We start from the raw sequence: 27190 nt of genomic DNA on the forward strand, positions 1-27190 counted from the left end.
AATCTAACCATTCTATGAAACTAAACTATGACAATATTCTCCAACAGACGTAGAATGGAAAGTGTAGTCAGTCCATGAAATAGCAACAGAACAGGGACATCTTGTCATCCCTATCAGAAACCTCACAGGGACAAAAACTGACAGGAAAGGATGTAAATGGACAGGGATGTGGTGGGCAGGGAAATTGCTACTTTCCCTTTCTGTTCTCACTTGTGCCTCTTCCTGAAGCACTACTGAAAATATGAAAAATGGACAATTGAATACTGTTACAAATGTACGTAACGTGTGGTTTGGCCCTCAGCATTCTTTTGTTATATGGGGAAAAACATTTCTGAATGATGACGAATACTGTAGAGATTAATAATCTACATATCTGCATGCTAGCATAGGCTGCATCAGTAAAATACAATCTGTTTGTCTTTCCTTTATCTCATATGAGGCACTAAACTCTGGGCAATTAAATTCTACCTTCTTGTTCCTGTCTAAAAGTAGATATGCACTTTTATGCTAATGCTGCTATTCCCAAGGACAGCCTTAGATATGATTTGTAGCATGCAACACCTCCTCTCATTTGGTGGAACTTCAAACAAGAGGTCTGAAATTGGTAACAGGCCCTGAGGTCATAAGAAGTATGGATTATTAGTACTGTGGCTGAGGTGGGCTGAGCATAATCCTTGCATGTTATGAGAGAATAGGATATCAAGTGATTACCATGCCTGTCACAGAGAAATGTGAAAAGTCAGTTCTGATAGATTATATGTGATTAGTACAAGGGCCTTAGGCAGGGAAGTCTGTCCATGAAAGCAGTCTCTTCCTTTATTCTGTTTAATACAACTATCAAACTCAGAGTAAACTTCATTAGCGACATAACTGATCTCTGGGTCTTATCCAGGAGGCTCCTTTGTATATTCTGAATCAAATTATTGGTTGAGCTATGAAGTTAAAATTTGAAATGGCGGACAAGTGGCTCTTCCAACTATATTTATCTTCTGTTTGACTACTTTATTTTTTGTCAGTCAAACACATTTTTAAATAATTGTTTTTAGTGCATACAATTTTTAGAGCTCTACACTGAAGAATCTGACAAATGCAAGATTGAAAAATGTCATGCTTTGTAAAATAACACATTTTACATACTTGCATTCTACTCTGAATAGTTTTTCATTTAACAATCTGATTTTGCTTGTTTTAGATTATGCTCTCGTCACACCACCACATTCACACTAATTTTTTTTTTCTGGAATTTGTTGCAACATAGATAGCCTGGTACAAACCTCTGTCAGTGCTTGAAAAAGTTACCTTTCAGTCTACAGCTCCTAGAATCCCCAGCTTTTGACAGTGACCAAGAGCACTTTTGCACAGTTAAAACTAGTACACCTACTGTGCCCATTCCTGGAGAAGTCAGAACTGGCCACAGGGGTCCATGCTTTGGTTACGTCACATTTAGACTACTGTAATGTGCTCAACATGAATCTGCCTTTGAAAATTTCCCAGTAACTTCAGTTGGCCCAAAGAGTCACAGCCAGGTTGCTAACTAGAGCTGGCTACAGGGTGCATACAATTCCCTTGTTGCAACAGCTCCACTGGCTGCCTGTCCATTTCTGTGCACAATGCAGATTGCTGGTTTTGCCCTATACTGCTTGGAATTAGATTTAAAGAATTACGGCCTGGTACAGACCGCCCAAAAAGGTTGGTCTGCCGGCTCCCTGGTTTGCTCCGCAAGGAAGCCGCAGCAGACAAATGGCACGGTTTCCTTGCGGAGCAAAAAGAACCCATGAAAAGCAGGTTCTTTTTGCAGTGCCATAATGGCACACGCTAGGCGTCCATCGCATCAAAATGGTGGCGCCCATCTGTACAGGGTGCCACCATTTTAATGTATGGAAGACGTGCTAGGGTTGCGGGGCGTCTGTAAGAGATGCTCCGAGGCAACCCTAGCACATCATCAAGACGTGCCATGAGGCCCATCTGTACCAGGCCTATATCTCCCTTTATCTGTCCATTAGAGCACTAAGATCATCAGGAGAGCCCTTCTCTCTGTCTCACCACAATCTAAGGATTGTTTGATGGGAACAAGGAAGAGCGCTTTCTCAGTGGCTGCTCCCAGGCTATGGAACTACTTCCCTAGAGAGGCCAGGGGCAGGTAACGACATTCTTGTGCCATCAGACATTTTCAAACTGATGAGGGTTAGGCTTTTTAAATGGTGTGCAATTTAGATTTTAAGGTTTGTATAAACTTTTTAAAATACATTTTTATTTTAAATGTGTAATGTTTTTAATATTTAATAAATATTTAATTATTTTTAAAATTTTGTATCTATTTTTAATGCTTTTGTATTGGTTTTAATATGTACTGTTTTAAATTTGTTGTGAGCCACCTTGAATGCTAATATCAGGAGAAAGGCGGGGTGATAATAACCATAACAAAAAATAATAAAACAATATTAATAAATGATCATATGAAAAAAATTACACTTCTGTATAAACTTACTAGAAACTGTTTGTTTCAAATATTGTCTGAACTGGGGATCCTGGCTTCTTTCTGTTAGGAAAGCCAGGATATGATTCCAATCACAAACTCCTTTATTAATAGTAGACTATGAAAACTGCAACAATCTAGGGAATGCCAGAATACTGGCTTACCATATTTTGTAGAGATGTAATTCTTAACTAGGTTGCTTCTCCAAGGAAGCAATGAGTAATTTTAGCAATTTACTTCCCACTATGAGAAAGTCTATTTGCGATGTATGACTTATTTGGGACACAGTTCTTTTCCAAACCAGTGCACACATGGGGAGATGGAGTGGGGTGCGTGCGGGGTGGTGGCGGCATGAGGAGCGGGAGCACGTTGACACCCAGTGCAGGAACACAGCTATCCTGTCGACATGATTAATGTAATGTATAACACAAATAAATAATAATAATACTAAATAAAATTTTAATTTTTATCTCACTTTTGTGTGACGAGACAATAAAAGTGGCTCACAACACATTAAAATATCCACATTCAACAGTATGTCCCAAATCCCTCCCTTAAAACAGGATTAAACCTGATACAATTAAAATTGGAGATTAAAATATCTATTAATAACACATTAATAAATAAATATAACAAGGACAGAGTGGTGGGCTAATACATGATGTGAGAGGCGATAATTCTGTGGCCGGACACTTTTATTCAGGAAAGGCCTGAAGGGGGCAAGGGAAAGGATACAGCTGTTTCACTATCACCAAACAGAGGACCACTAGTTAAACTATATAAACCACAGCAATGTTTATATCAGTTTTCAGCAAATACTGCTTTCTAAAACTTGAACACGTTTCAGAATGTTCAATAGAAGGAGTTTCTTACACAAAAACTAAAATAAAAACTTTGGTGCCAGATCTGGCTCATACATCTGGATTCCCACAGATATTATTCAGTCAGCTTTTATCATGTCCTATAATCTTGGAGATATTAATGGCAAATTAAGGAGGTGCGTTTGTGGGCAAGTGAAGCATATTGTGAGCAAAATGTTCTGAAAATGCAAATATCTGAGTTGATCTTTCCATGTGTAACAAGTAAATACGTTAAGCTCATAGGGAATTACTTTATACTGACTTGGACCATTGGTCCATTTGGCATGGCATATATAGAAAGTTACTTGAATGAAAACTCTTGCATATGAGTTATTGTTCTTGAAAGAAAAATAGCTACAGTAAAAACAAACAAACAAACAAACAAAGTATACATTCTATTTAAACAGAAACAGAAGCAGGGATTCATGAATTTGCTCTAAATACCTAGCTCAGACATTATTGCTTGATATCCTCTATAGTTTCTACTGATCAGGCTCCACTTACAATCTTCCCCTTCCCCAATTTTTACTTGCTATTACTAATGGCTGGAACTGATGAGGTTTCCAACACAGATACCATTATATCCCAAGATGTCATTGAAACCAATACATCCCAAGATGTAAAGACAAAAGACCAGTGGAAGCTGGTGAACCAAGCATCAACAGCTGGTGCATTAACTCTAGGCTTTAGTTCAAAGTAAAAGTTTAATCCAAGATAGTTTAATTAAAAACTAAAACCTGGATTCCCCACTCCACCAACATCTAAGCTATCAGTTGCCAGTACTAAAGATCATCCATCAGCAATTGAGCAAGGTGTAAATCTTAGTGAAGACAGTTGTGAGGAACCAATGCTCTTCTGTAATGAGAATACAAGGAAGTACAGAAGAAAGCAGTAATCTAGGATCTAATACTAGACGCTAGTGCTCCAGGCTCTTTAAACAGGTTCATGCCTGTTACTGGCATCATTGCTGGGAGAAAAATACTTACAGAAAAGAAATGTGGGGAGGTAAGCCATGGGTTGGATTTTGTACTCACCCGCACACTACTTTGGTGTTACACTGAGACCTCAACACTTTATCTCTATGGGACTGAAACTGTTCAACCTTTAGACTTAAAAATCTGTGACTTCTGTTGTTTAGTCCTGGAGAAGACAGGAGCATACATATGCCATCCTGGACTCTGAAACATATTTTGGGAGAATCAGGCTGTCTTTGCTTTCAGAATGCTCCAAAGCCCAAAATGAAGAGGACAGAATGGGATGAGGGTGAGCAAAGTGGTCAGTGACAAACACAAATCTTGGCTGCTGGGCTACACAAGGAAATCTCTGTGGATGCCACACATTCAAACAGAAACACAAAACATGTTTGATTCAAAATTCTTTTTGTTGCCAATTACCTATCATATTAATGAAGCCAAAATTTACTGCTTTAACTCATTTCAGTACACATGGTTTGTATCTTGTCAGAAGAAGATGCAAACATGTCATGCTATAAAGCCCACCAACTATGCTGCCACTCAGGACGTTAGGCATTAACATGTAGGAAGTTAACAGATGTCTCCTGTTTGCTAACAAGTATTATCAATGAAATCTATCAAATGCAGTCATTTGTACATATAAACAGTAAAAAGGACAAGATGTGCAATGCAATTATTCTGCCCTGAAAATCTCAAAGAGGTAAAAGTCCCCAAAGGAACTTTTATGTCAAAATGCAGCACCACTGAACACTTTGTAGTCCAACTCTTGGGCATTTTTAAACTGGTCTAGGAAAAAAGGAACAGGTGTTCTTTTTATAGAGTAGAGACAAGTGTTATTCACCCTTTATGCATGCTAATAAAAATTCAGACATTTAAAAACTATTGTAATAATGCCTGAACATTTTATTAATGTACTCTGTGCTTCCATTTTTCTTTAAACTAACTAGTCTATATTGTGGATTTCCACACATAACAAAGATGAGAATCAGTGATGCTGTGTTTTAATTAGCAAGAACATGAAAACCTATTATATAGACTACTAAATTAATGAGAAAGATCACGGCAGGATTTAAAAAGAGATGCTTCAACTTGTACAGCCCTTGAGTTAGAATGCTCTAGGCCAGCACTAATAATTCAGAAATGCAACACAGACCAAAAAACTGCAGGGATCAGACTGCTGCTTCAAATTACTAAGGAAACACAAAAAGAGAGATGTTGCCACCTTTGAACCTGCTAAAATATAGATAGTCTAGTAATTTACTGTGTCTGAGAGACAAAATCTCGATAAAATCAGAAGACATTACAGTACCACCAAAACTGGTACCCTAAATAAAGAAAAGGCCAGTGACAGCAGAGGAAGCAGGGAGAGTGAGGTGAGACGCTTGGCCCCCACGCGCACCAACACTCTCTCCAGTGCCAGAGGCAGCAGTGGGAGTGCGCAGGTGGGGAGTATAAAACCCCTCTCTCCAATACACTCCCCAGTGGCAGCAGAGGCAGCAGGGAGAGCGAGGGTGAGACGCTTGGCCCCCATCCACACCAAGACTCCCTCCAGAGCCAGAGGCAGCACGGGAGCACAAATCTTGCTTTCTTCTTATCTAACTTGACCACCGCTAACAGTGAGAAGAATAGTACTTGGTAAATCAACTCCTGATGGGTTTGATAAGATTAAATAGAGGGTACACATAGCACCTCTTCTCAACATGTTGTAATTTAACCCTGGATACCCAGGTAGAAATCTGTGTGAGTAGACAAACAGTCAAGAGGGCTCTAAAGGGGCTTAATTGAGGAGTCTAGGAACTTTCACCTTTTTTGGGGGGTGGAACTACTGGAACCCACCAGGAGCTGCAGAGCAGCCTTACAATGTGTTGTATAGTCTATGGCTTTGTCTTGTCAAAAATCCCTTGAATGTGTTTTTTTAATATAACAAGTTAGAGCAAGGGGAATATTCTACAACTTGTATAATATTTAATGTTACAACAGTAGAAAGAAGCTAAGCATTGGTTTAAGACGAGAAAGTTAATACAGACTAGATAATAGAAGGAACTGGGTAATAATTTATTTCAGTTGTTACGGGGAAGGATAGATCAAAAATAGATATTAGTACAATTAGGAAAGCATCTGATAAACCTTTTGAGTTCTGAGGTTGGTGTCAATAATTGTCTTAGATAAGAGGTCTTTTGTTCACGGAATGCTATAAAAAATTAAATTTCAAGTCAAAATAATTCTTTCAAGGGATCAACTTAATTATAGGTAGAAGCAATGTCCATATAATACTTCTACTCAATAATAGGGTAGAATATCAATAAGACTGACTATATATATTTGAACGGATTTACTGGAGATAATAGCTATAATTGTGAGAAAATATTTCTGTTTATAGGGAATAAGATGGCAGCAGGAGTTAGATCCAGAAATATCATGCAGACTCAATTAGTCATTAATCCCAGAAGGGGCTCCATAGATGCGTCTAACAACCAACTTGATATAAATGTGATTATTTTACCAAGAGTTGAGAAAATTCAAGAAAATTTTCAAAAAGGAAATCAGGGAAGAATTGAAAGGTACTAAAAATGAAATTAGACAAGACTTAAAAAAAAGAGGTAAATATTTTAGCTGACAAAATTGATAACATAAATAAAGATATAAATGAAGTCAAATCAGAATTAACAAAGGTAGCAACAAGGACAGATAAATTAGAACAAAAAGCAGACGTTGCTGACTCAAAACAGAATGATTTAGAATATGAACTTTTGCTGTAGGAAATCAGATATAGAGACAAATGTATCTAATTCAGAGCCAGCATGGTATCATGGTTTTAGTGTTGGACTATGACCCCGGAAGAGCAGAGTTAGAATCCCGGCTCAGCCATGGAAAGCCACTGGATGACCCTGGGCAAGTCACACTATCTCAGCCTCAGAGGGTGGCAATGGCAAGTCTCCTTTGAAGAAACCTGCCAAGAAAACCCCATGACAGGTTTCCCATAGAGTTGCCAGAAGTCAGAAACAACTTGAAGGCACACAACAGCAATATCCAACATATCTGAACAGTGGCATCTATATCCATTCAGAACTTTACTTTCTTTCTCCTTCCTGCTGCACCTCTCTGAGGCACTAAAAACCTGCTCTGGAGAGTTTCCCCAATTCTTTGTGGCAGTTTTTTAGGTGACTGTTGGAAGAAAGGGGAATCACCAGTTGTGGCAGATGCAATAGGATCTACCAGAAGTACATACCTTTGTATCTATATCTCTGTTCAATTTTCAGGAAGACACTGAAAGGCTGCAACACTTAAATAAGAACAGAAATTTATTCTGTAAGTGAAATGGATATTAGACTGCTAGGTAAGCAAGGTGTAGGCAATTCCACATGAGTCAGGTCATGTAACTTAGCATTTGTGTTGTGCTCTTTCATAATAAACTAAATAACCTTTCCCAAATCCTAATGGCATATCATCCTGCTAATACTTTTCCAAAGCAGAAGTTAAATCAGCCCTAGGAGGCCCCATGTGGATCCAGAGCCAATTTCCCAACATCTGAAAGTACTTAGTACCGCTCTTGAAGAAAATTAGTTTTATTTTGTCAAAACTAAGGTGGATTGTATTTAAATCACTGGTTTTAACGGTGATCTAAATAACCAATTAAAATCCTTGATGGTATCCATCTGTGCTTCTTAGTAATTTTTCCAAAGAAAGATTGCATGCTCACTGATGGGAGGAATCTTTAAACATGCACGATGAATTATTTACAACTAAATATAATCTATTCTCTAACTGACTTTTACTTTTGCAAAATGCTAGATAGGTTATTACTGCACACAATTTGCAATAATAAATTGTAATACACACATGCATTTCTTTGGTTAGAAACTATTTATAGACAAATTACCACATTTAGCCAATTTATTTCTAAGAACTCTTAGAAAGAAAGTGAAATTCAGGCCATATGCACAGAAGTCAACTTGTAAGATTTTTTAAAAAATTATCTGACAGAGATTATAGTAAATATGCTGAAGTCATGTAAAGGGAACGGAGTTTACTTGAAAAATGCTTTGCTAAATAGAAATTAACTCCATTCATGCAAGATCAGGATGCAGATCAAGATCCAAGATATAAATTATGTGATGATTTCCACAAACATGAATAGACACTCACTTCAATACTAATTTTCAGAAGTCTTAATACAACTATTTATAATGCAGACCTTTATGGGTACAAATCTAAAAGATGACGGTCAAAAATGTACATTCAGATAGTTCCAGTATTCTTTTAACTTTGAATGGTAAAGTTCCACAAGCTGAACTTATATCAATAGTGTGATGCAAGAGCTAAAAAAAGCCAATGCAAGAACAGCAGGAGAATAGTGTCTAGACAGAGAGTATCACTCTATTCTACTTTGTTGAGACCTTACCTGGAATACTGTGTCCAGTTCTGGGCAGCATAGTTCAAGAAGTATATTGACAAACAGGACATGACCATAGGAGGGCAACCAAAATGGGGAAAGATCTGGATAACATGCTCTATGAGGGGTGAATTGGGGTTCTGGGTATGTTTAACTTGGAAAAGAGAAGGTTTAGGAGTGACATGATAGCCATGTTTAAAATTTGAAAGGATGCCATATTGAAGGAGTAACCTTGTTTTCTGTAGAACTTTCTGATGGTAAGAGCTATTTTTGCAATGGAATATGCTGCCTTGGAGTGTGGTGGACTTTCTTTCTTTGGAAGTTTTTAAACAGAGCCTAGGTGGCCATCTGTTTCGGAGTGTTTTCACTGTATATTCCTGCGTGGCAGGCAGTTGGACTGGATGGCCCTTGTGGTCTCTTCTAACACTAAGATTCTGTGATTCACTCTTAGAATCTTTCTTTCATGGTTCTTTATGTTCAGATATCAGCCACAGTGTAAGATTCCTGCAGTGTACTCTATGTGGGCCTATTTTTGAACGTTGTCAAGAAGCTTCATTGGAACTATTTACCTAAGGCTATTATCAGAATTTTATAACAGATTTATTTGCTACTTTCAATGGCTTCTGATCCATTTTCAGGAGCTGGTGTGTAAATTTAAACCCTAAAAAGCTTAGAACTGGGATAGTGTTGTCACTGGTGAGCCAGCCCAGTTATTAAGAGTTTTGAGGGGGCCTCTACTTCACATCATACCAGGATCTGAGCCATTCCTGACTCTTCTTGCTGTCTGCTTCCAAGCTTTGGGACTCTCCCCCCAAAGTGACTTGCTGTGCACCCTCTCTCTTATGGCCTTCTCTAGGTCTATTGGTGGGACAATTAACATTTCAAAGGCTGTCATTGTTATTTTTTTTTTTTTATGTTCCCTTATATAGTTCTGGACTTGTTTTATATTCTGTTCAATTCATGCTGTGGGCTGTTATTTTGTTTTTGTTTGTGTATTTCCCAAACTGATGGGATATTTAATGTATAGTCATCATGTTCACCTGTACCTCCACCTTAATTTGGAAGCCAACAAACCCCCTGAAACTCTATCCCATTCATATTTGCTTTATTATTCCTATCAGTTTCAACAAATTTAGAAAGTATGTTTGTGATGGTTTGATGTAAACTGCATACTATATAGTTATCACAAAAATGGTGTGGTGTGTGTTTTAGTTCCAGGTAAGATGTTTGCTTGAACCTGTATGTTTTTCTGGCATGGTCCTTGTTCTTTATTTAATTATTCCCTCCCTCCATACATAAAGCTTGATACTGATGTTTACTTTCTGATAGTTGTAATTCTGCTGGACCTTTTTTCTGGGCCGATCCAGTTGTACATTTTGGCCATTAACAAAAAATGGTGTCTAATTCCCTGATGTGTGTGTAAGACCTTCTCTGAAGAAATTGGTTTATCTCTTAGATTTACAAAGGATGCTTCATGGCAATTCTTATACAACAAGGCTACCTGGAGGAATATTATCTAGCTAATGACACATTCATTTAAAATGTATCTTACTCCTTTTAAAAGGGCTGCAAAACTGCACATAATGAGACCTGTTACCTCAGGCACTTTGAAGAGCAATATGCCAATGCACTTATATGCTGGGAGCTTAGGGATGCAAAGTTCCAGATTGACTGTGTGCCAGTCCTTCCTCAGCTGTGGGCACTTGCGCCTCCACCCAAATCGCTGGTGACCTTTTCTGGTATTTATGATGTCAGAACAGATTTTTATTACTGTTTGAGCTGTTGATGCAAAGCAAACAGGTTCAGCAGCCTGTGTTTATCCAGGCAAGATAGAAGCACTGGGATGTCAGTACTTTTTGCTTAAATCAACTTGCATCACCTTCTCCCCAGCTGCTTGGATGATCTTAACACCATTTTTTAAGGGAAAGAAGGGAGAAAGTTTGAATATAAAATAGAGGGGACAAGAATGATAGCAACTTGTCAATCTCTTCACAGTTGCTTTTGACTTATATGACCTCAAATATTGTTAAGTATACCCTTAAAATTGCAAGCTATGAATGCAACTGCAGATCCTTGAATAGATATATGTCACTTGTTTGGAGAGTCAAGAATTTACTAATTTGAAATAGGTTTGCTCTTACATATTTGAAAAAAGACTTATTCTTCCACATGCTCCATGAATTTCTAAGAGCTCACATATGCAACAGTATTATGAGGTCACGTATTTTCAGCAGCTTTGCAGCTCCCCATCTATGGAATTTCATTAAATTTGAAGAATCTTATGGAAGCACTGTGAGACTTTCTTATTTGCAACAGCATTTTGTGCAGTTTTCGCTAATACAATGACTCCAGTTATCTTAAATTTAAAATAACTGGAAAACAGCACACTGGAGAAGGCTACTTTACTGGCTAGGGCATAATTAATGTGGATGCATAAATCTGGGAGAATCTCAACTTTTTTAAGATGCTATACCAGTATGTTATTGTACAGCCTAAGCCACTGGCATTTTTGGCAGGTGTAGAAGACCCTCGCTAATGAAATTTTCCTGGAGCCCATATTGCAACCCTGTCCACTTTTTTTTTTTGGGGGGGGGGCAAACAAACCTTTTTGTACACATCAGTGTTTGAATCTGTGTATATTTCTGAAATTTAAGGCTCTTGTTTTAGGAATTAAAATGCTTTAACTGTTTTATTTTATGATGTAGTGACTGAAAAAGAGTTTGTTCTTGTATATTATTAAAATATTTGAAATGTCAAAATTATTATATTAGTATATTATTTTAGTATATTATTTTAGCATTTTATTAGGTGTTTTATCATCTGTTTTTCATTGTATATGTCCGATATTCTGCTCTTTGTGGAAAGGGTGTTACAAAAACACTGCATTGTTGTTATTATTATTATTATTATTATTATTATTAGGCAATTATCTGTTACCCTGGAGTTCTAAACAGAATTGAGTATAAAAAGGCTATGTTAAATAAACAAATAACAAGTTAAGTAGGTATCTTGTTTTCAGTTCTATATATGTGATAGTGCATGTGTAAACTGTAGAGGTGATATATATATATAATAATCTTTAAAAAATACAAATCAAACTGTTTTCTCTCTCCTGCATACATGCACAGAAACCCTACACCTCTGTCTTGTTTTCCAATGATGGCAACATTTTACATTGCAGCATGCAAACTAAAACTGCCTCTTCTGCAGTTCTGCCACCTACAATAGCACCCCTCTCCCATGTGTTTCTGGGATGTGGCTGTAATCCTGTCAGTTTCTGTCAGCTGGCTAACTGGAGCAAAGGTAGCATATGTCACCTGCCAGGAAACAACTGGGTGATTAACCAGACCTCCATATGAAGGCCTAGAGGAACAGAAAAATAGATTGGCCATGCAAATCAACCCAGCATGAAAAAATGTCACAGATCTATTACTTTTGTGGTTCTCAACCTCAATATCTGCCAGAGTATTTTATCTATGTATGACTGCAGCTCCTGAAAAGTACAGTAGGATCCTACTGTGAAATGGCCTTCCCTATGATAGCAGAAGCAACCCTTACTTCTCAGAAACAAACAATAAAGTAAAATATGGCACGTTACAGACCGCCTGAAAGCGGCGGTCTGCCAGCGCTGCCGGTTGACGCGTCTGGGAACCACAGTGGCCAAACCGTGTGGTTCCCAGACACGGCAAAAAGAAGGCCAAAAATGGCGTTTCTTTTTGTGCCCTGGAAGTGGTGCTGTGAGGCGCTAGTCGCGCACTCACGGTGTCACTTCTGGGGCATGACATGTGGACGCTATGCATCTGCTACATCAAGATGGCAGCGTCCGTGTGGAAGGGCGCCGCCATTTTGTACACGCTCTGTGCGTACTAGGGTTAGAGGCATCAGGAAGTGATGCCCCTTCCTAACCCTAGTATGCACAGAGCGTGTACTTTATGCTCGTCCAGAACGGGTCTATTTAGAGAAAAATTCACTAGCTTTACATTCCCACATAAGCAAAACAGCAGTTGGCAGGTCTGTAGATGATCAAAACTGATGGATTACTTTTCCACCCTTACCATATGTGGGGGATCTGTTCTGGAGCCCCCCTCCCCCCCCGCTTAAGGCAAAACCCACAGACCCTCAAGTCCTGTTTGTACGAATGGAGTGTGCACCTGCACTCGACGCAGCACGGGCATGCACCCCATTCATTCTATAGTGGCATACCACCCGCGTGACCTTGAGGCCGCATATGGCAAGCCTGCATATGGTGCAGGATCGCTGTATTAGTGAAGCATCATTCTTTATCCACAGATTCAACTATCCACTGCTTCAAAATATTCCAAAAATAAATTCCTAAAAAAGAAACATTGATTTTGCTATTTTATATAAGGGAAACCACATTACTATCCCACTGTATATAATGGGACTTGAGCATCCTCAGATGTTGGTATCCATGGGGGGGGGGGGGTCCTGGAACTAAACCACAGCAGATACCAAGAACCCACTGTAATGCAAATATACAAACTTTTCAACATATGGGACTGGATTATTTCAGTGATTAGCTTGTTAAATATAAATAATTAAACACAATTCTTTCAGGAGGGATCTTAAATATTCTTTGTACAAATTCCAGGAAATTTCTCACATTATCATCTTCCTTTATTTTGTTATTCAGAATGATATGCAAATACTTTAGAGGACAGGTAAAAAATAAAAATGATCCAGTGCTACACTGGATATTTTGTTGTTATTTGCTGATTGGTTGGCTTAGTCTCAACCCAATGAATGAGAGACTTCCAAGAACTCTGGTGATCAACAGCTTTGCTGTATGCCTTACAAACTTAGGTCTGTGGCTTCCTTGATTGATTCAGCTCATTTATAATATAAGCTTTCTCCCTTCCTTTTGCCTTTCACTTTGCCAAGTATTATCATCATTTCTAATTAGCTTAATTATGTGTCCAAAGTACAGTGACCATGATTTAGTCATTTTGGTTTCTATGAAAGTTCAGGCTTGATTTGCTCTAAGATCCATTTATTTGTCTTTCTTGTTGTCCATATTATCCATTGAGCTTTCCACCAGCACCACATTTCAAATAGATAAGGCATTTTGGTTCTTGTCAGAATTTGTTGCAGAACCATGTCTTATTGTAGAATCCACATAGAACTAGATCTACAATGTGGGCATTCTGCTGTACCTGAACAATTCTAAACAATTTCAGCCATTTGCCATGTAAAAATTCTTTTTTTAAAATGAAGACTATATAGGATAAAAGAGGTCCAAACAAATCTATTGCATTTTGTCATTACTATATATTTTTGTCCTAGCCAATCTAAGGTATTGAAACAAACATACAGTTCTATACTATTTTTCATTGAATGGCAATGCCAAAAAAACAGGAGTGACATGCAGTGGCTGAGAGTAGGTTGGTCCCATTTAGAGTTCTCCACTGGGGAAATACAAGAAATGTATCTACAACCTTAACGTCAATACTAACCCTACTCTAAATTCTCAATACTTTGAAAGTCCAAAATGTTGCATGAGTCCAAAGAGGCTGGAAGCCATGCCAAAGCCATGCTTCAGTCCTAAGGACTAGAGCACAGCTTTGATGCAGTTTCTGGCCTCTTTTAAGATGTGTGTGTCATTTAAACAGCATACCTCCAAAGTGACCCGAAGCAGCTTTATTTTGGCCTGTCTGTTCGGGGCCTAAAACTCTGAGTCGTAAAGTCCTAGGAAGGTTTTACCATGAGTCATTTGGTAACATAACATGTTCAGCTGGGATAGATGAATCTGTTTTATGTCCAGTTAGCATTACTTTGATATAACTGACAATCATTTGACACAGATAACAATGCATATTTTCAAACCAGTGTAATTAAACAATTTGGTCTGACTTAGTTTTAAACTGTTTGATCTGCTGAGTATTCTGTTATATTTTTCCTGTTTTCTTTGTTGTTTTGTTGTGTTGGTGCTTAGTACACAAAAGACGTTATTAGCTTATTATTAATAAATGGAAAACAGAATTTGCTTTCATATTTTTATCTATAATTCTATTCAATTCCTGCATTAATATATATTAAATATATCCACTCTAAATATTCAAATGCACATTTTCCTTCTCATTTCCTATACATGTATTCATTTAAACATTTAAATGCATGTTTTGATGCAGTTAAACTACTGAAAATGTATGTACCAACATAATAAATTGTGCACAATATAAATTCTGCTAAATTCTGATTCACACAACAATCTAGGAAGTATGGCTAAGGTCATTTGATATATCAGTTTGTAAATATCAAATTCAAGAAGCATCCCTAAAATTATCAGTAAGGGAATTTTCCATTGCAGTGGAATAAAAACTCAGCTGAACTGACACACACACACACACAGAAAATATGAATATTTCCTCCCAGCTCAATCACAATTAGTGATTAGTTGATTCAGGATGATTAGCAAAAATCTTATGAGAGCCAGAGCACAACATGTAAATCTGAAGAGGATGAGCAAGATTGCTGCTTCTTCACAACTCAGTAGATAGCTCTATTTCTTTTTGCAGTTCCTGCTGTGAAAATATTTTATCCTCTCAAACAATATCAAACTTGATAAGGTTTGTACCAGACAATCCCAGCCAACAATTGGGTGACTGAACAAGTTTTATAAGAAAATCAGTGATTTCAAAATTGCCCTCAAGAATGGAGCAGATTATAGAGTCAAGCTCCTGTGGAGGAGGAACTGCCTTCCAATGACTGCACTGCTATCTTTCTGTTAAGTACCATTTGAAGCAGCACACCGGATTGCCCCCAAGAGATCCTTTTAAATTTGTTGTGAGACCTCCCAAAGTGAAAGCAGGGGAAGGAAGACTAAAAAACTTAAAATAATCACTAAAGATAGATTCCATTAGATGAACATCTAGGGATTGAAGTAATTCATATCCATATTCTGGTATCAAATTTATTGAAGTTACCAGCCACTGGCAAAAGAAAATAGGAGAAAGAAAGAAAACTGAATCAAAGTGAACAAAATGTGAGTATTAAAAAGGCTGAGAAGATGAGATGAACTATCTGGTACTACAAACACCGATAAAATATCAGTGTTTCTTTGTAATATTAATATGAATTATTTTAATTAGACTGGTTAATTGCTAAAAAGGCAATTTGATTAAAACATGAATAAACAGACAGCTAAATTTGGAAAAGGATGAGAAATTTCTTAAATACACACATTAATTATCTAGCATGTTTTTGAAAAGGTTCAATATGGATGTATGAAGTAAAAAGATGCTCCCTTGGACTGTGTTCTGCACATATTCTTGAGCTGCTTGGAGGTCAGTAATATGGATGCTGGCTTCTGTCAGGATTGCTAAGTCAGTTGCTGAAGTACTGACAACAAAGCTATCACGGCAGGAGCTGGTGTTTGGGAATCCACTAGTTGGAAAATGGGATCTAGTCATGTCCAGGCCCAATTAATTAGCCATCCTGAGGATGATGTCAGTAAACTGCTTAATATCCTTATGAGATGAGGCTGGAGTTTTATCTTTTACTTTTCCAGATGGAGAGGCAGGCAGAGGTGATGGAGAAGCAGGAGAAGTTGAGTCCGAATCAAAATTGCCAAATGACTCCAAAGGTAATTGTTGCTGAGAATCAACAGAGGATGAAATGACTGACAAGTGAGAAGATGCTGTGGAAGTATAGGGGATTTGATAGTGGCACAACTGTAATCACAGAAACTGGAGGCACATGAGATGGAACAGTCAAGGAAGAAATTGAGCATGGTAAAACACACGGTACCAGAGAAGAGTACACCACCATCATCACTGAAGATGCATCTAAACCAGAGAAGGAGATAGCTTTGTTTTTGGTGGATACTGAGGAGACATTGGCATGGATGGTTGATTATGAGACTATGGAGATGAGCAATATCTGGGGGTAACTGGAGATGGTGATGAGGAGAATGAAAATGGGACCTGCTAAAGTATCATTAATAAGGCAATCTTCTGTATAACACATACTCCCTATGATGGTACCATTTGTGGTATGAGGGTGAATAAGAGTGACACAATCCTGGATGCTTTCTCCACATATGTTCATACCAGTATCAGTCCATATATGATATGATGTATATAGAAAATCTTCTTAATATTGGTAATTTTGGTATGATGGTGTTAAAGTAGCATAATATCTCTCCCTTACAAATGGGGATCTCACTTTCCTTGGCAATGAAGGTAAAGGTCTATGTCTCAGTGAAACTCAAAAACCCATGTTGGAGACCAAAGTATGCTGCTCCACAATAGACTGCAACTGAGTATTCACAGGCAACAGTGAGGGAATCAATGTTGCTGTTAATTCTGATGCCAGTAACAATTGATGCTTGTGCTTTGATTTCTTTTTCTTCTTCAGGACATCTTCTTAGTCCCTTGATACCAAGCAACCTTTAAAGATATCTGGCTCTTCTGGCTCATTTTAGTGTGAGCTTTCATCAAATTCACCTCATGGACCTACCGAGATTTCCCCACTGTAATTGCCTCAGTAGGGTAACTCCCATAGTAATTACTGAAGCTGTTAATACTGATGTTGCCACTGGTAACAAAATCATTAGGACTGATGAATCTGTCAATATTGATGTGTCTTTAGATTTCTGGGGCCTTGAAGCTGTTGAGGCTGAGAATAAAGGCTGGTTTTGTGCTGCTCAGTCTGCCACTTGAAGAGACTACTCCCAGTTCTAGAGAGCCTGCACTGTGAAGCCCTTACAAATGGCACATTTTTCAACAATGTGCCCCTCCCCTAAACAAAAGACACTCTAAGTATCTATCAGAAAGAGAAACTTTCCATCCACATAAGAAGAATAACTTAAACAATGAAGCAGAGTCCAAAGAAATTTTGAGAGAAGAGGGGAGGCGGAAATGATGGGGAAATGGACACTGAATATATGCAAGATATTTTCTTTAAAAAACTGCAGTAGGGAGATGATGAAAAAATAAGGAAATAAGATCAATATAATAAAGGAGGGAAAAGATATGATGGAAGCAACTTGATTAGAGAACACTCAAAGTGAAGCTACTCTACTGGCAGACAGAGAACAACTGAGGGGATAGTAGCTTGGCAAGCTGAGGCATGCATGGTGGGGAGGAGTGGGCAGGTATGCCCACCAAGCTACTCAGCTCTAGAAAATTCTGAATTGATAGGTTTTTTTGTGGGTTTTTCAGCCTATGAGGTTGAGTTCTCGAAGAGTTTATTCCTGATGTTTAGCCAGCAGCTGTGGCTGACATTCTCTGATGCTGCCAGCCACAGCTGCTGGCAAAACATCAGGAATAAACTCTTCTAGAACATGGCCTCCTAGCTTGAAAAACCCACAAAAACTATGGATGCCACCTGTGAAAGCCTTTGATTTTACATCCTGAATGGAATCTGCACAGGTTAAAAAAAACATTTCTGTGAGACACAGAGACCACAAATGAGAACTTTCCTACTCTTATCTCAATGGTCCAATAGCTCACTCTCTAATGTAGACAAAATCATGACATGTTCCACCAAGCATTTACACCTTGCCACTTACCCTGTTCCTTGATGCAGTGTTATATGTAGAAAGAACCCTCAAATGATAGAGTAATTTACTGTTACCAATAAATGAATAGGCAGTGATCAGAGAAAGGAAGTTAATAGCAGACAGAGAATAGTCACCTGAAACCATAAAGAACTTCATACATCCCTGAACAGTGAACAAAAAGAATGGAAAAAGGCATTATACAATACCTTTGAACTTGTGAAAGACAGCCCATAACTCAGCAATGTCTGTAGCAAAGGTAATGTCTGTGTCAAGTACAATGACTCGTTCAAGGTTGGCAGGGAGAGTCTTTGTCAGAACCAGCTTCATCAGCCCATAAATGCCAGAATAGTGTTTGTTGGGTATCCAGGACACTTCAGACTAATAGGCAGAAAGGACAGGAAAGAGAAAGGAAAGAAAGAAAAGTTTTATTAGAGACATTACTTCTTAAAAACAATTGGTTCCTCAACTTTTGTCTTAAATGCTAGTTCTTGGAATCAAAAAGATATACAAGGCAAGATGAGCAAGAAACAGGAAACCTCATCTGACACAGATCCACTGACAGAAACATCAGTAGTGATGGGTACTTTATTCCAAAATATAATTCTACCACACACTCAAAAATCTCTGAAATTTTAAGAGTTGCACAAAAGCAAAATCACAGCCATATAATACATATCTTTTCTATTCAAAGATATGAAACATTCTCCGTTTTCAAACACCATAGAAATTAACTCCCCCCCCCCCGCAAAGAATTTCCTTTTGTAGCATGATTGAACTTGATATAGTTGGAGTTCCTTTGCCTCTGACAATATGAGTTCTGCACATGAATCTGCACAACTCCAGACTTGTTCCCATGCCTATGCTTTATAATATTGCACAGCTGTAACAACACCTAGTCAGTGGTGGGCACTATTAAGTTTATCGAACAGTCCCCAGGATTGTGATGGGGGCATGACGAAAGGGAGCGAGATGGGAACCAGATGGGGCAAAACTGATTTTTTTTTTTTTTTTTGCTTTTTAAATTCTTTATATTTTTATTCTTCCTGATTTCTTGACTAAAAGTTCCATTTTTATTTATGAGAGAATTAAGGCACAGAAAACCTTTTAAGTATCTTGATGTCTTCATGATCAACTTTAAATTATATAAATAATATATAAATAATCAGTGAGCATTCTTTTTGTTTGGGGCGACCTGTAACCGGCCCTTTCCCTGCTGTATCGGGGCCTCAGCTGCCACAATGGCAGCCTCTGAGGCCCCGATCCGCTGCTTTCCAGGCTGTGGGAAAGCGGCAAAAGGCTGCTTCCCCGTGGCCTGGAAAGGGGTGTCCTTGGGGCTTCATGCCCGAAGGACACCCGATGGTGGTGGGGAGGAGGAGAAAGGGGCCGCTCAGCCCCTTTCTCCCTTGCGTTGCTGGTGCAGCCGTCTAAAGGCTGAGCCAGCGAAGCAAACCGCAGGAGCTCCGTTTCAGAGCGCCTTCTTGCACCACGGAAAGGGTGCTCTAGGCGCCCTTGCGAGGCGTGACGTCACTACCGCGCCGCCTCGTTTGGAGGCGGCGCGGTGGTGACGTAGTCATGGCGGCGCGCATCTGTATAGGGCGCCGGCATTTTGTACAGACTGGGTCCGTACTAGGATTAGGGGCGTCAAGAAGTGACACCCCTTTCTAACCCTAGTACGTGCTCATCGCGTACTAGGGTGCCCGTTTGTAACGGACCTTAATGTCCAACTACAACTCTGTTCTCTACCTCATATATGCAATGCACCACCACTTGCAAAATCAACAGTATTCTCCATGAAGCAGCAATATTAGGGTCCATTTTTGTTGAAACAGTCACAAAAGTATATGTATGTTCAACAAGTATGCCAGTTGCTAAGTATCAGAGCTAAATACATCCTTCAATGTGACAGTGCCAACAGCACATATTCCTTTCATAAGGAATATATGCTGTCGGCATTTGGGGATTTGGAGATAGCAGTTGAGTAATTCTCATACCAAAGATCCAGTGTGGTGTAGTGGTTCAAGCAATAGATAACAATTTGGGAGACCAAGGTTTAAAACCTCCCTCAGCCATGAAAACCCACTGGGTGATCATGGGCAAATCATACTGTCTCAATGGAAGATAAAGGCAAACCCTTTCAGAACAAATTTAGCACCACAAAACAAAACAAAACGCCCATGATGGGTTCACCTTAGGTTCACCATAACTCAGAAATGACTTCAAGGAACACAACAACATCAACAATTCTGATACCAACTCTCAGAGGCAAAGTTGCTTTTCCTCCGCAGTAGTAGTCAGCTGAGCCCAAGAAGCAGTTAGAATGAGGCTCTAATGAATTTCTCAAACTCTGCTGTACTTTTTGTAACAGCATGTTTCTGAAATGAATAGGGCATCAGGAAAGCAAAAGGAAGCCTTTTATAGTTTACTTTTAGCAGTTGTCCTTATATTGTCAGGCTGGCCAGTGTGAGAAACAGGAGGATGTACCTTGGATCTAACCGAGCAAGGCTAGTCAGGTGGAATTAACATTAATAGGGGCTTTGTGTGTGCCTATCTGTCTTTCTGCCAGGCCAGTACAAGATCAGAATTAAGGCTATCTCACAGTGGCCTCACAAAGTGAAGATGTAACAACCTAATGATGTTTTTAAAAGCTATATCCTATATTCAGACATGATGTTGTGTGATATCACAAAAATAATTCATTAACTGGTTTTATTTATATTCCACCTTTCTGACCTAAGGTGACCTAACTAAGTTAAAACAAATACAGGTGAAAAACTAAATGATGAAAAGTTTAAACACAATTAAAGAAATTATTCTGTTAAAATGCTACTAATTTAAAACAGCTTTAACACATTGAAAACATAACAGTGAAAATAATAGTATCTCTCCCATCTAAAGATGCTTCTACAGGAACCAGTTACAAGGCAAAGATCTGACCCAATTTAAAAAAACCCAAACACTTTGTTTCCTAGTAGGATGAGGGTTGAGAAGAGGCTCTGTGGGAGGGAATTCAACAACCAGGGTGCAGTCAGTTTTGTGAGTGGTGGGACTTAGAGAAAGCTATGAACCTTCTTCTTCATATAAGATATAGTCTTTCAGGTCATCTTGCTATCTGAAAATGTGCTTGCTTGCCATTTACCTTTCCACGTATATATACTTTTTGGTCTCAAATCAGGATGGAGAGGAAGAAGTGCCAGAGGTAAGTGAAGATAACCCATGTTTTCTGGTCCTGTATTGGTTTATGATGTATCTGAGCCTAACTTATTGCTAAAGCAGGGGCAGGCAACTTGGGCCTGGAAGCTGCACTGCCAACAAACGACGACATAGGGCAATGAAACCTTACACACAGAAGGTCTTTAAAGCAAGTAGCACAAAAGACTAACTAGGGAAGTCTGATATTAATGAATACCCACGTAATAGATACTTTATTTGCATCTTTACATTAATTAGATTGTTTACTAATAGCTATGTGAGTATTCCCAATAATATCAGTTTGTTTCTAGAGTTCTACCTGTTTGGTCACTTTTTTAACCTCATTTGGTTAAGCCACCTTCAAGATCTCCTTACTTATCAGAAGACAAATTACTTCTATATTGGCCTTTATATTACAATGGTCTTTTAACATGGTATATATGTCTTGGATTGGATCATCTTTGGCATTTTCCACTTTATCTTTGTTCCCAACTATGTGCTCTGATTCTGTTTCACTTAAGTTTCCCTGGACATTCTGGGATTCTGCCTCCAAAGCTATTAGTTGTTTTATAATTTCATCTCTGCACTCCTGAGACTCAGCTATTTCTTTCTCCTTCCTTAGCAATTCATCTAATGGAGGAAGGTCATCAAAGAAAGCTATGAGACTCTCGTCATGACTTAAATCGGTGTTCATTGCTTTAGAATGTAACTTTTCATACGTGAGTATTCACTAGTACCATGCTTTCCTTGTTAAGTCTTTTGGGCTGCACTTCCCAAACCAGGAGACCTCAGAAGATAACAACCCTGCTAGAGCCTTCTACCAATAAACAAACAAACAAACAAACAAACAAACAAACAAAATGTGGAAGGATGGTGTGGAGAAATATTTTATCATGTTAGGCATGAAGAACCATTTTTTAAAAAACCATAGCAATTGTTTTCTTGTGTTTTTTTTGTTTTTGTTTTGTTTTGTTTTTTGTTTTTTTTTGGTGAGGATCTTCATTCAGCTAATGTCACTTCACTCAGTAAATGAGGCATTAGTCTGCCTATTTAAAAGTCTCATTCACCAATGAGTAATCCAAAAAAACCAAAGGAAATGCAAGCCACTGAATATTGTCACCGTGAGTGGCCCCAGTATGATAAGAACAAAACCTTATTAATGAGCAAGTCAGAAAATGCATGCACACACAGAAAGACATGTTTAAATGAAGTGTCCTTGAAATTTCACTTTAATTTACCCTTTTCCTTATCTTTATCACACAAGACATTATTTGGCTGGCTGGAAAGAAATTTAGGGTTTATTCTCAGAAGTTTCTGGTTCTGTTTTGCATAACTGGAAAACAATTTATCTGAACAAAAGTGAGAATAAAGACAATGCAATTCAGTATTGGGGAATAAATTGTACCCACATTACTGTATGTACCCAATTTATTTACTGTATGTAGTCAAGTAAAGAAGTCAAGACAAAGGTTATAACCACATCAATTTGCTTGTTTTAAGAAACAAAGTGCTCAAGTAACAAAATGAATGCTCGACTCACAAAATTTCCTTACAATATATATTTTATAAAGATTGTACCTATTTAGAGTAACATGGATATTCAGATCCTAAAACCAAGTAATCATGGCACTTTAGGATAACAGAATTACTCCTTCCCAGAACCCAAATACTGAATGCAGAGTATTTTTCAGCTTTACAGATTTCAGCCACTATGAAATGAAAGTGATTTCTGCAGGCTGCATTGTTTTTGCACATCTGTAAAAGGTTTTGTTTCCACTATATTGAATACCAGTTTCTATCAACTCTATCAATGTGATGCTATCTGTATAGAATACGTAGCTGGTGCAGGTCAGGGGGTGAGGGTGGGGGCTTTACCATTTGCTCCTATTGCAAATATTTTTTTCTTATTTTATAAGTATTTTCTAGTTTATTATTTAGCACAAAGACACTATTTCATTATAATAAAGCCTGCTGCAGAGGATCTAAGTATAAACAGAATATGTTGGAGAAATGATACCTGTCCTGAATTAGGAGAGTCACCTTCAAACAGTTTCTAATTCCTTTGCTTCCAGGCTATTACCCATGGCAGTGTGTCAATGCATGGCTGAGAGTCTCTTTAGATCATTCTTTTAGGGATGTCAATCACTGTTGTGAAACCAGATGCTTTTTCAGAAGTTCACCTTGAATATATGCTTGGAGTTCTCTAGGCCAACTGTCCCCTTGGAGCATGTTCACATTGCTGAATTTATCTCTGCGATCTAAGCCAACAGTGAATTACCAAGCTGTCCCAATTTCATTTGTTTTTTAAAAAAATTAAAACAACTGGGATTCAACAATACATCATAATCCTTTCTGAATTTATGCAGGGTGCCACTGGGGTTTGAATGAGGGCTCTGATGGTACAATCTAGGCCCTTTGCTCTTGACCCTCTTAAAGTAGTTCATGGGTGGAATGAAATGTAAACCAAGGATGTGGAGGCATAAGGCTGGAGCAGGAGTTTTGGAAAGATAATATGGGTCAAAACTGAACAGCTAGTTATACCCTTTATCCTTTTAGGAGTTGGAGCCAACTGTCTTGTACAACCATGAGCCCTTGAAATTATCAGCATTTGCTTATTAGATAAACAATGTCAATTTATTGTGATGAAGGTGGAAAAGAAATTACCATTCCCATGCATCCCAGTAGCAATGGACTCAAATGATGAAGAGCATCCATTTCTTAAAGATGAGGCTCAAAGTTCCATACCTGCCTCACATAAGTTTACTTCCTTTCTGCAAAGGCTATTTAATTTTAGAAAGGGGGGGGGATAGTTGCTTAGATTTCTTTTCTATGTTTGACTCAAAATTTTGTTCAGCTCAGGAATTGGACCTGCTCTTTGGAAGACTGAAGTATCCCCCCTCTGGTGGCAAATATTTGGATGTATGTGCAAAATTAGGATGGAAACCCTCCTGGCTATTTGTGCTAAGCCTCCTAACTGTTGAATGACAAATCTGTGAGTCATACAGTTTGCTCTGTGGTAATGTTTGGGCCAACTCTGGTTCTTGTTTCTTATGTTGAAGCATAAAATAATCATGTTTCCTTTATCTTCTTGGGACTTTATCCTAATGTTTTCAAGAGTTGTTGTTGTGTGTCTTCAAGTCATTTTGACTTATGGATACCCTAAGGCATGAGGCTTTCTTGGGAGGATTTGTTCAGGGGGGAGGGGGTTGCCACTGCCTTTTTCTAAGGCTGAGAGGATGTGATTTGCTCAAGGTCACCCAGTGGGTTTCCATGACTGAGTGGGGATTCAAACCCGATCTCCAGAGTCCTAGTCCTATGTTCAAATCATTGCATCATGCTGTACTTAAGCACAGAGTTTAAATATGTTTAATAGGGCCTTTCTAAGTCACCACTAAGGAAATATTGCTTTGTTTGAAACTTGATCTCAGGAAACTTAATCTGTCTGCTTTTTGTATAACTGGTTTTACAAAAACTAGACTATACATAAAATGGGATGTGGTGGCTTAGTGGTTAAGATGCAAATTCTGATGATTGGAAGTTCAGAAGGCTGGCAGTTTGAGGCCGGAGTGCCACATGATGGGGTGAGCTCCTGTTACTAGTCCCAGCTTCTGCCAACCTAGCAGTTCAAAAGCATGCAATGCAAGTAGATGCAAGGTACCACTTTGCTGGGAAGCTAACAGTGTTCAGTGCAGACATGCTGGCTACATGACCACTGGAGTAATTTTTGGACAACACTGGCTCTTCAGCTTAGTGATGGAGATGAGCACTAAGTCATGTTAAGGGACTAACTTTACCTTTTTACATAAAACAAAGAAGAAACAATCCCCCTACCCTAAAGGCTAGAAGGAACAAACAATAAAAGAATTACTGAAGGAAGTGCTATTGACATACACAGAAGAATGATAGAGGACATGCTTATCATATTCCTATAAGAGTTCTCCTCCTGCAGTGCCTGTCTTGGGAGATGCAGATTCAGCAAGCAAAACCCGCAGAATGACCTGTTCTTCAGTTTCAGAGAAAGAAAAAGCACCCAAGCAAGATTTTAACCATGACAGTTTTTCCACTGACTAGCCAGCTTTGTCCAGATGATGCTAGTGGATTTCTATCCACATTCCACATCACTACATAGCTAGGGATATTATGTTTTAAATTAATTTGTTCAGGTTACCCAGTACAATATGAAAGAAACAATTTGTTACACTACTTGTTACTCAAATGTAATTCTATAAATTGGTCATCGCTAACACACTATTTTAATTGTTTGTTTTTAAAAGGGACAGAAATACAAACATTGCCCCCCAAATGGCCCCCAAATTCTCCCTTTTCATATAACTGGTTTTACAAAAACTAGACTATACATAAAATGGGATGTGGTGGCTGATGTGGTGGCTCACCCTGAAATGTAAAGTTTTACAAACAAGAAGTTTTTAACAAAGTAATATCAATCATCATGTTCCTTTTAAGATGTAAGAACCAGTATTGCTTGTTCCTTAAAAAGACACGCTTTTAAAGATATAGTTATTTTAATGTTTCAAGCCAGCTTTGAAAGGATGTTACAAAGCCTATTTTCACATTTCATAATCAAAGCTGTTGTTGTGGAAGAAATTTGAAAGACCTTCCATGTGCCCCACTAGTTCTTCATGCTGATTCATGTATGAAGTACTTATGGGTAGACTGCTTCTAATGCTACCAATCAAACAATATTGTCTAGCTATTCTTGCCCTTCCCTCCTTAACAGACTTTTTGTGAAATGAAATAACAGGTGGGAAATACAAGGAAGTAGCAAAGGGAAGTTTGTATGGCCCTTCTCCAAATTCACTGAATGAAGCAGAGCAATTGTACAATAAAAATCACCCTGATGCCTCTGGATCAAAAATCAGAAAGGCATGAAGTAACCCAGTGGTTCTCAAACTTTTACCCTTGTGGCCCACTTTTACATCTGCATGGGGACATCACTTCCATGCTTAATGAAGTATATTAATAAAACATGTTTTATTTGTTTAGTGTGTTTATTTTTGTTCACACATTCATGTACTGGTATATTCATATTTTAACATATTTTAAAGGAAACAGCCCCTCCTCTTTCAGGCACAGGTTCCAAATATCCTCTTTGCCCCTCCAGGAGAAAAAAAGTTTGGGAAGGGAGAGGGGGAGGAAGGATCAGGGCCTCCAAGTCGTGAGGAACTCTTGTGCCCTCCGCTGAGGGTCCCCACCTCACAGTTTGTGTACCACTGCAATAACCTGAAAGCTTTCTCAAAATTATAGATTAGAATTGGGGATGCTCCAGATATGCCAAGTTTTCTTCTGGATAACTGGAAATGCTTTCAAAATAAAGGTTTCCATCTTTCATTTCTAGATCCATGAGAAGAGCTTTACTGATACTATAGATAATCAAAAATATTTTTTCTAAGCCAGCACTGTGGCACTTAGCCTCTATTTTAGTAAAGTGAGTCACTGCTATGATTGCCATAGTACAGCTAAATTGAAGGGAAGCATTCGGTTCTAAGGACTAACAATTTATTTTGTTTAGGTAAAAACCATCTAAAACCTGAAGTCTGGTTTCCAAAATAGGCTACCTGAGCCCATAATAAAATTTAAATCCTTTATATTCAGTGCAGATGTTCAGTGTTTTTCTTTGCAATTTATATGTACTGTATCTGAAAGATGGACTTTCTTCATCACATTACAGCTTGATGTTCATTTGAGCATTGCTTCCACAGACAAAAACACCTTTTTAAAATCAAAATCAAAATTACCTAGAATTACTTCTTTTCT

At 38.3% G+C, this 27190-nt stretch overlaps 1 protein-coding gene across 3 annotated transcripts in view; it reads right to left on the reverse strand.

Annotated features, from left to right (window-relative positions):
- LOC149311858 (xylosyl- and glucuronyltransferase LARGE1) overlaps window positions 1-27190 on the reverse strand; it is a 380354-nt gene that overhangs the window by 160842 nt on the left and 192322 nt on the right. For all 3 annotated transcript variants that reach the window (XM_089528064.1, XM_089528063.1, XM_089528065.1), the window contains exon 6: window positions 18433-18604. In XM_089528064.1, coding sequence (XP_089384190.1) covers window positions 18433-18604 — 172 coding nt within the window. The remainder of the gene's footprint in view (window positions 1-18432; window positions 18605-27190) is intronic.

The sequence above is a fragment of the Sceloporus occidentalis genome, unplaced genomic scaffold (genome assembly GCF_023333645.1).
Source record: "Sceloporus occidentalis isolate IW3139 unplaced genomic scaffold, rSceOcc1.0.p SCAF_5, whole genome shotgun sequence".
Classification (NCBI taxonomy): domain Eukaryota; kingdom Metazoa; phylum Chordata; class Lepidosauria; order Squamata; family Phrynosomatidae; genus Sceloporus; species Sceloporus occidentalis.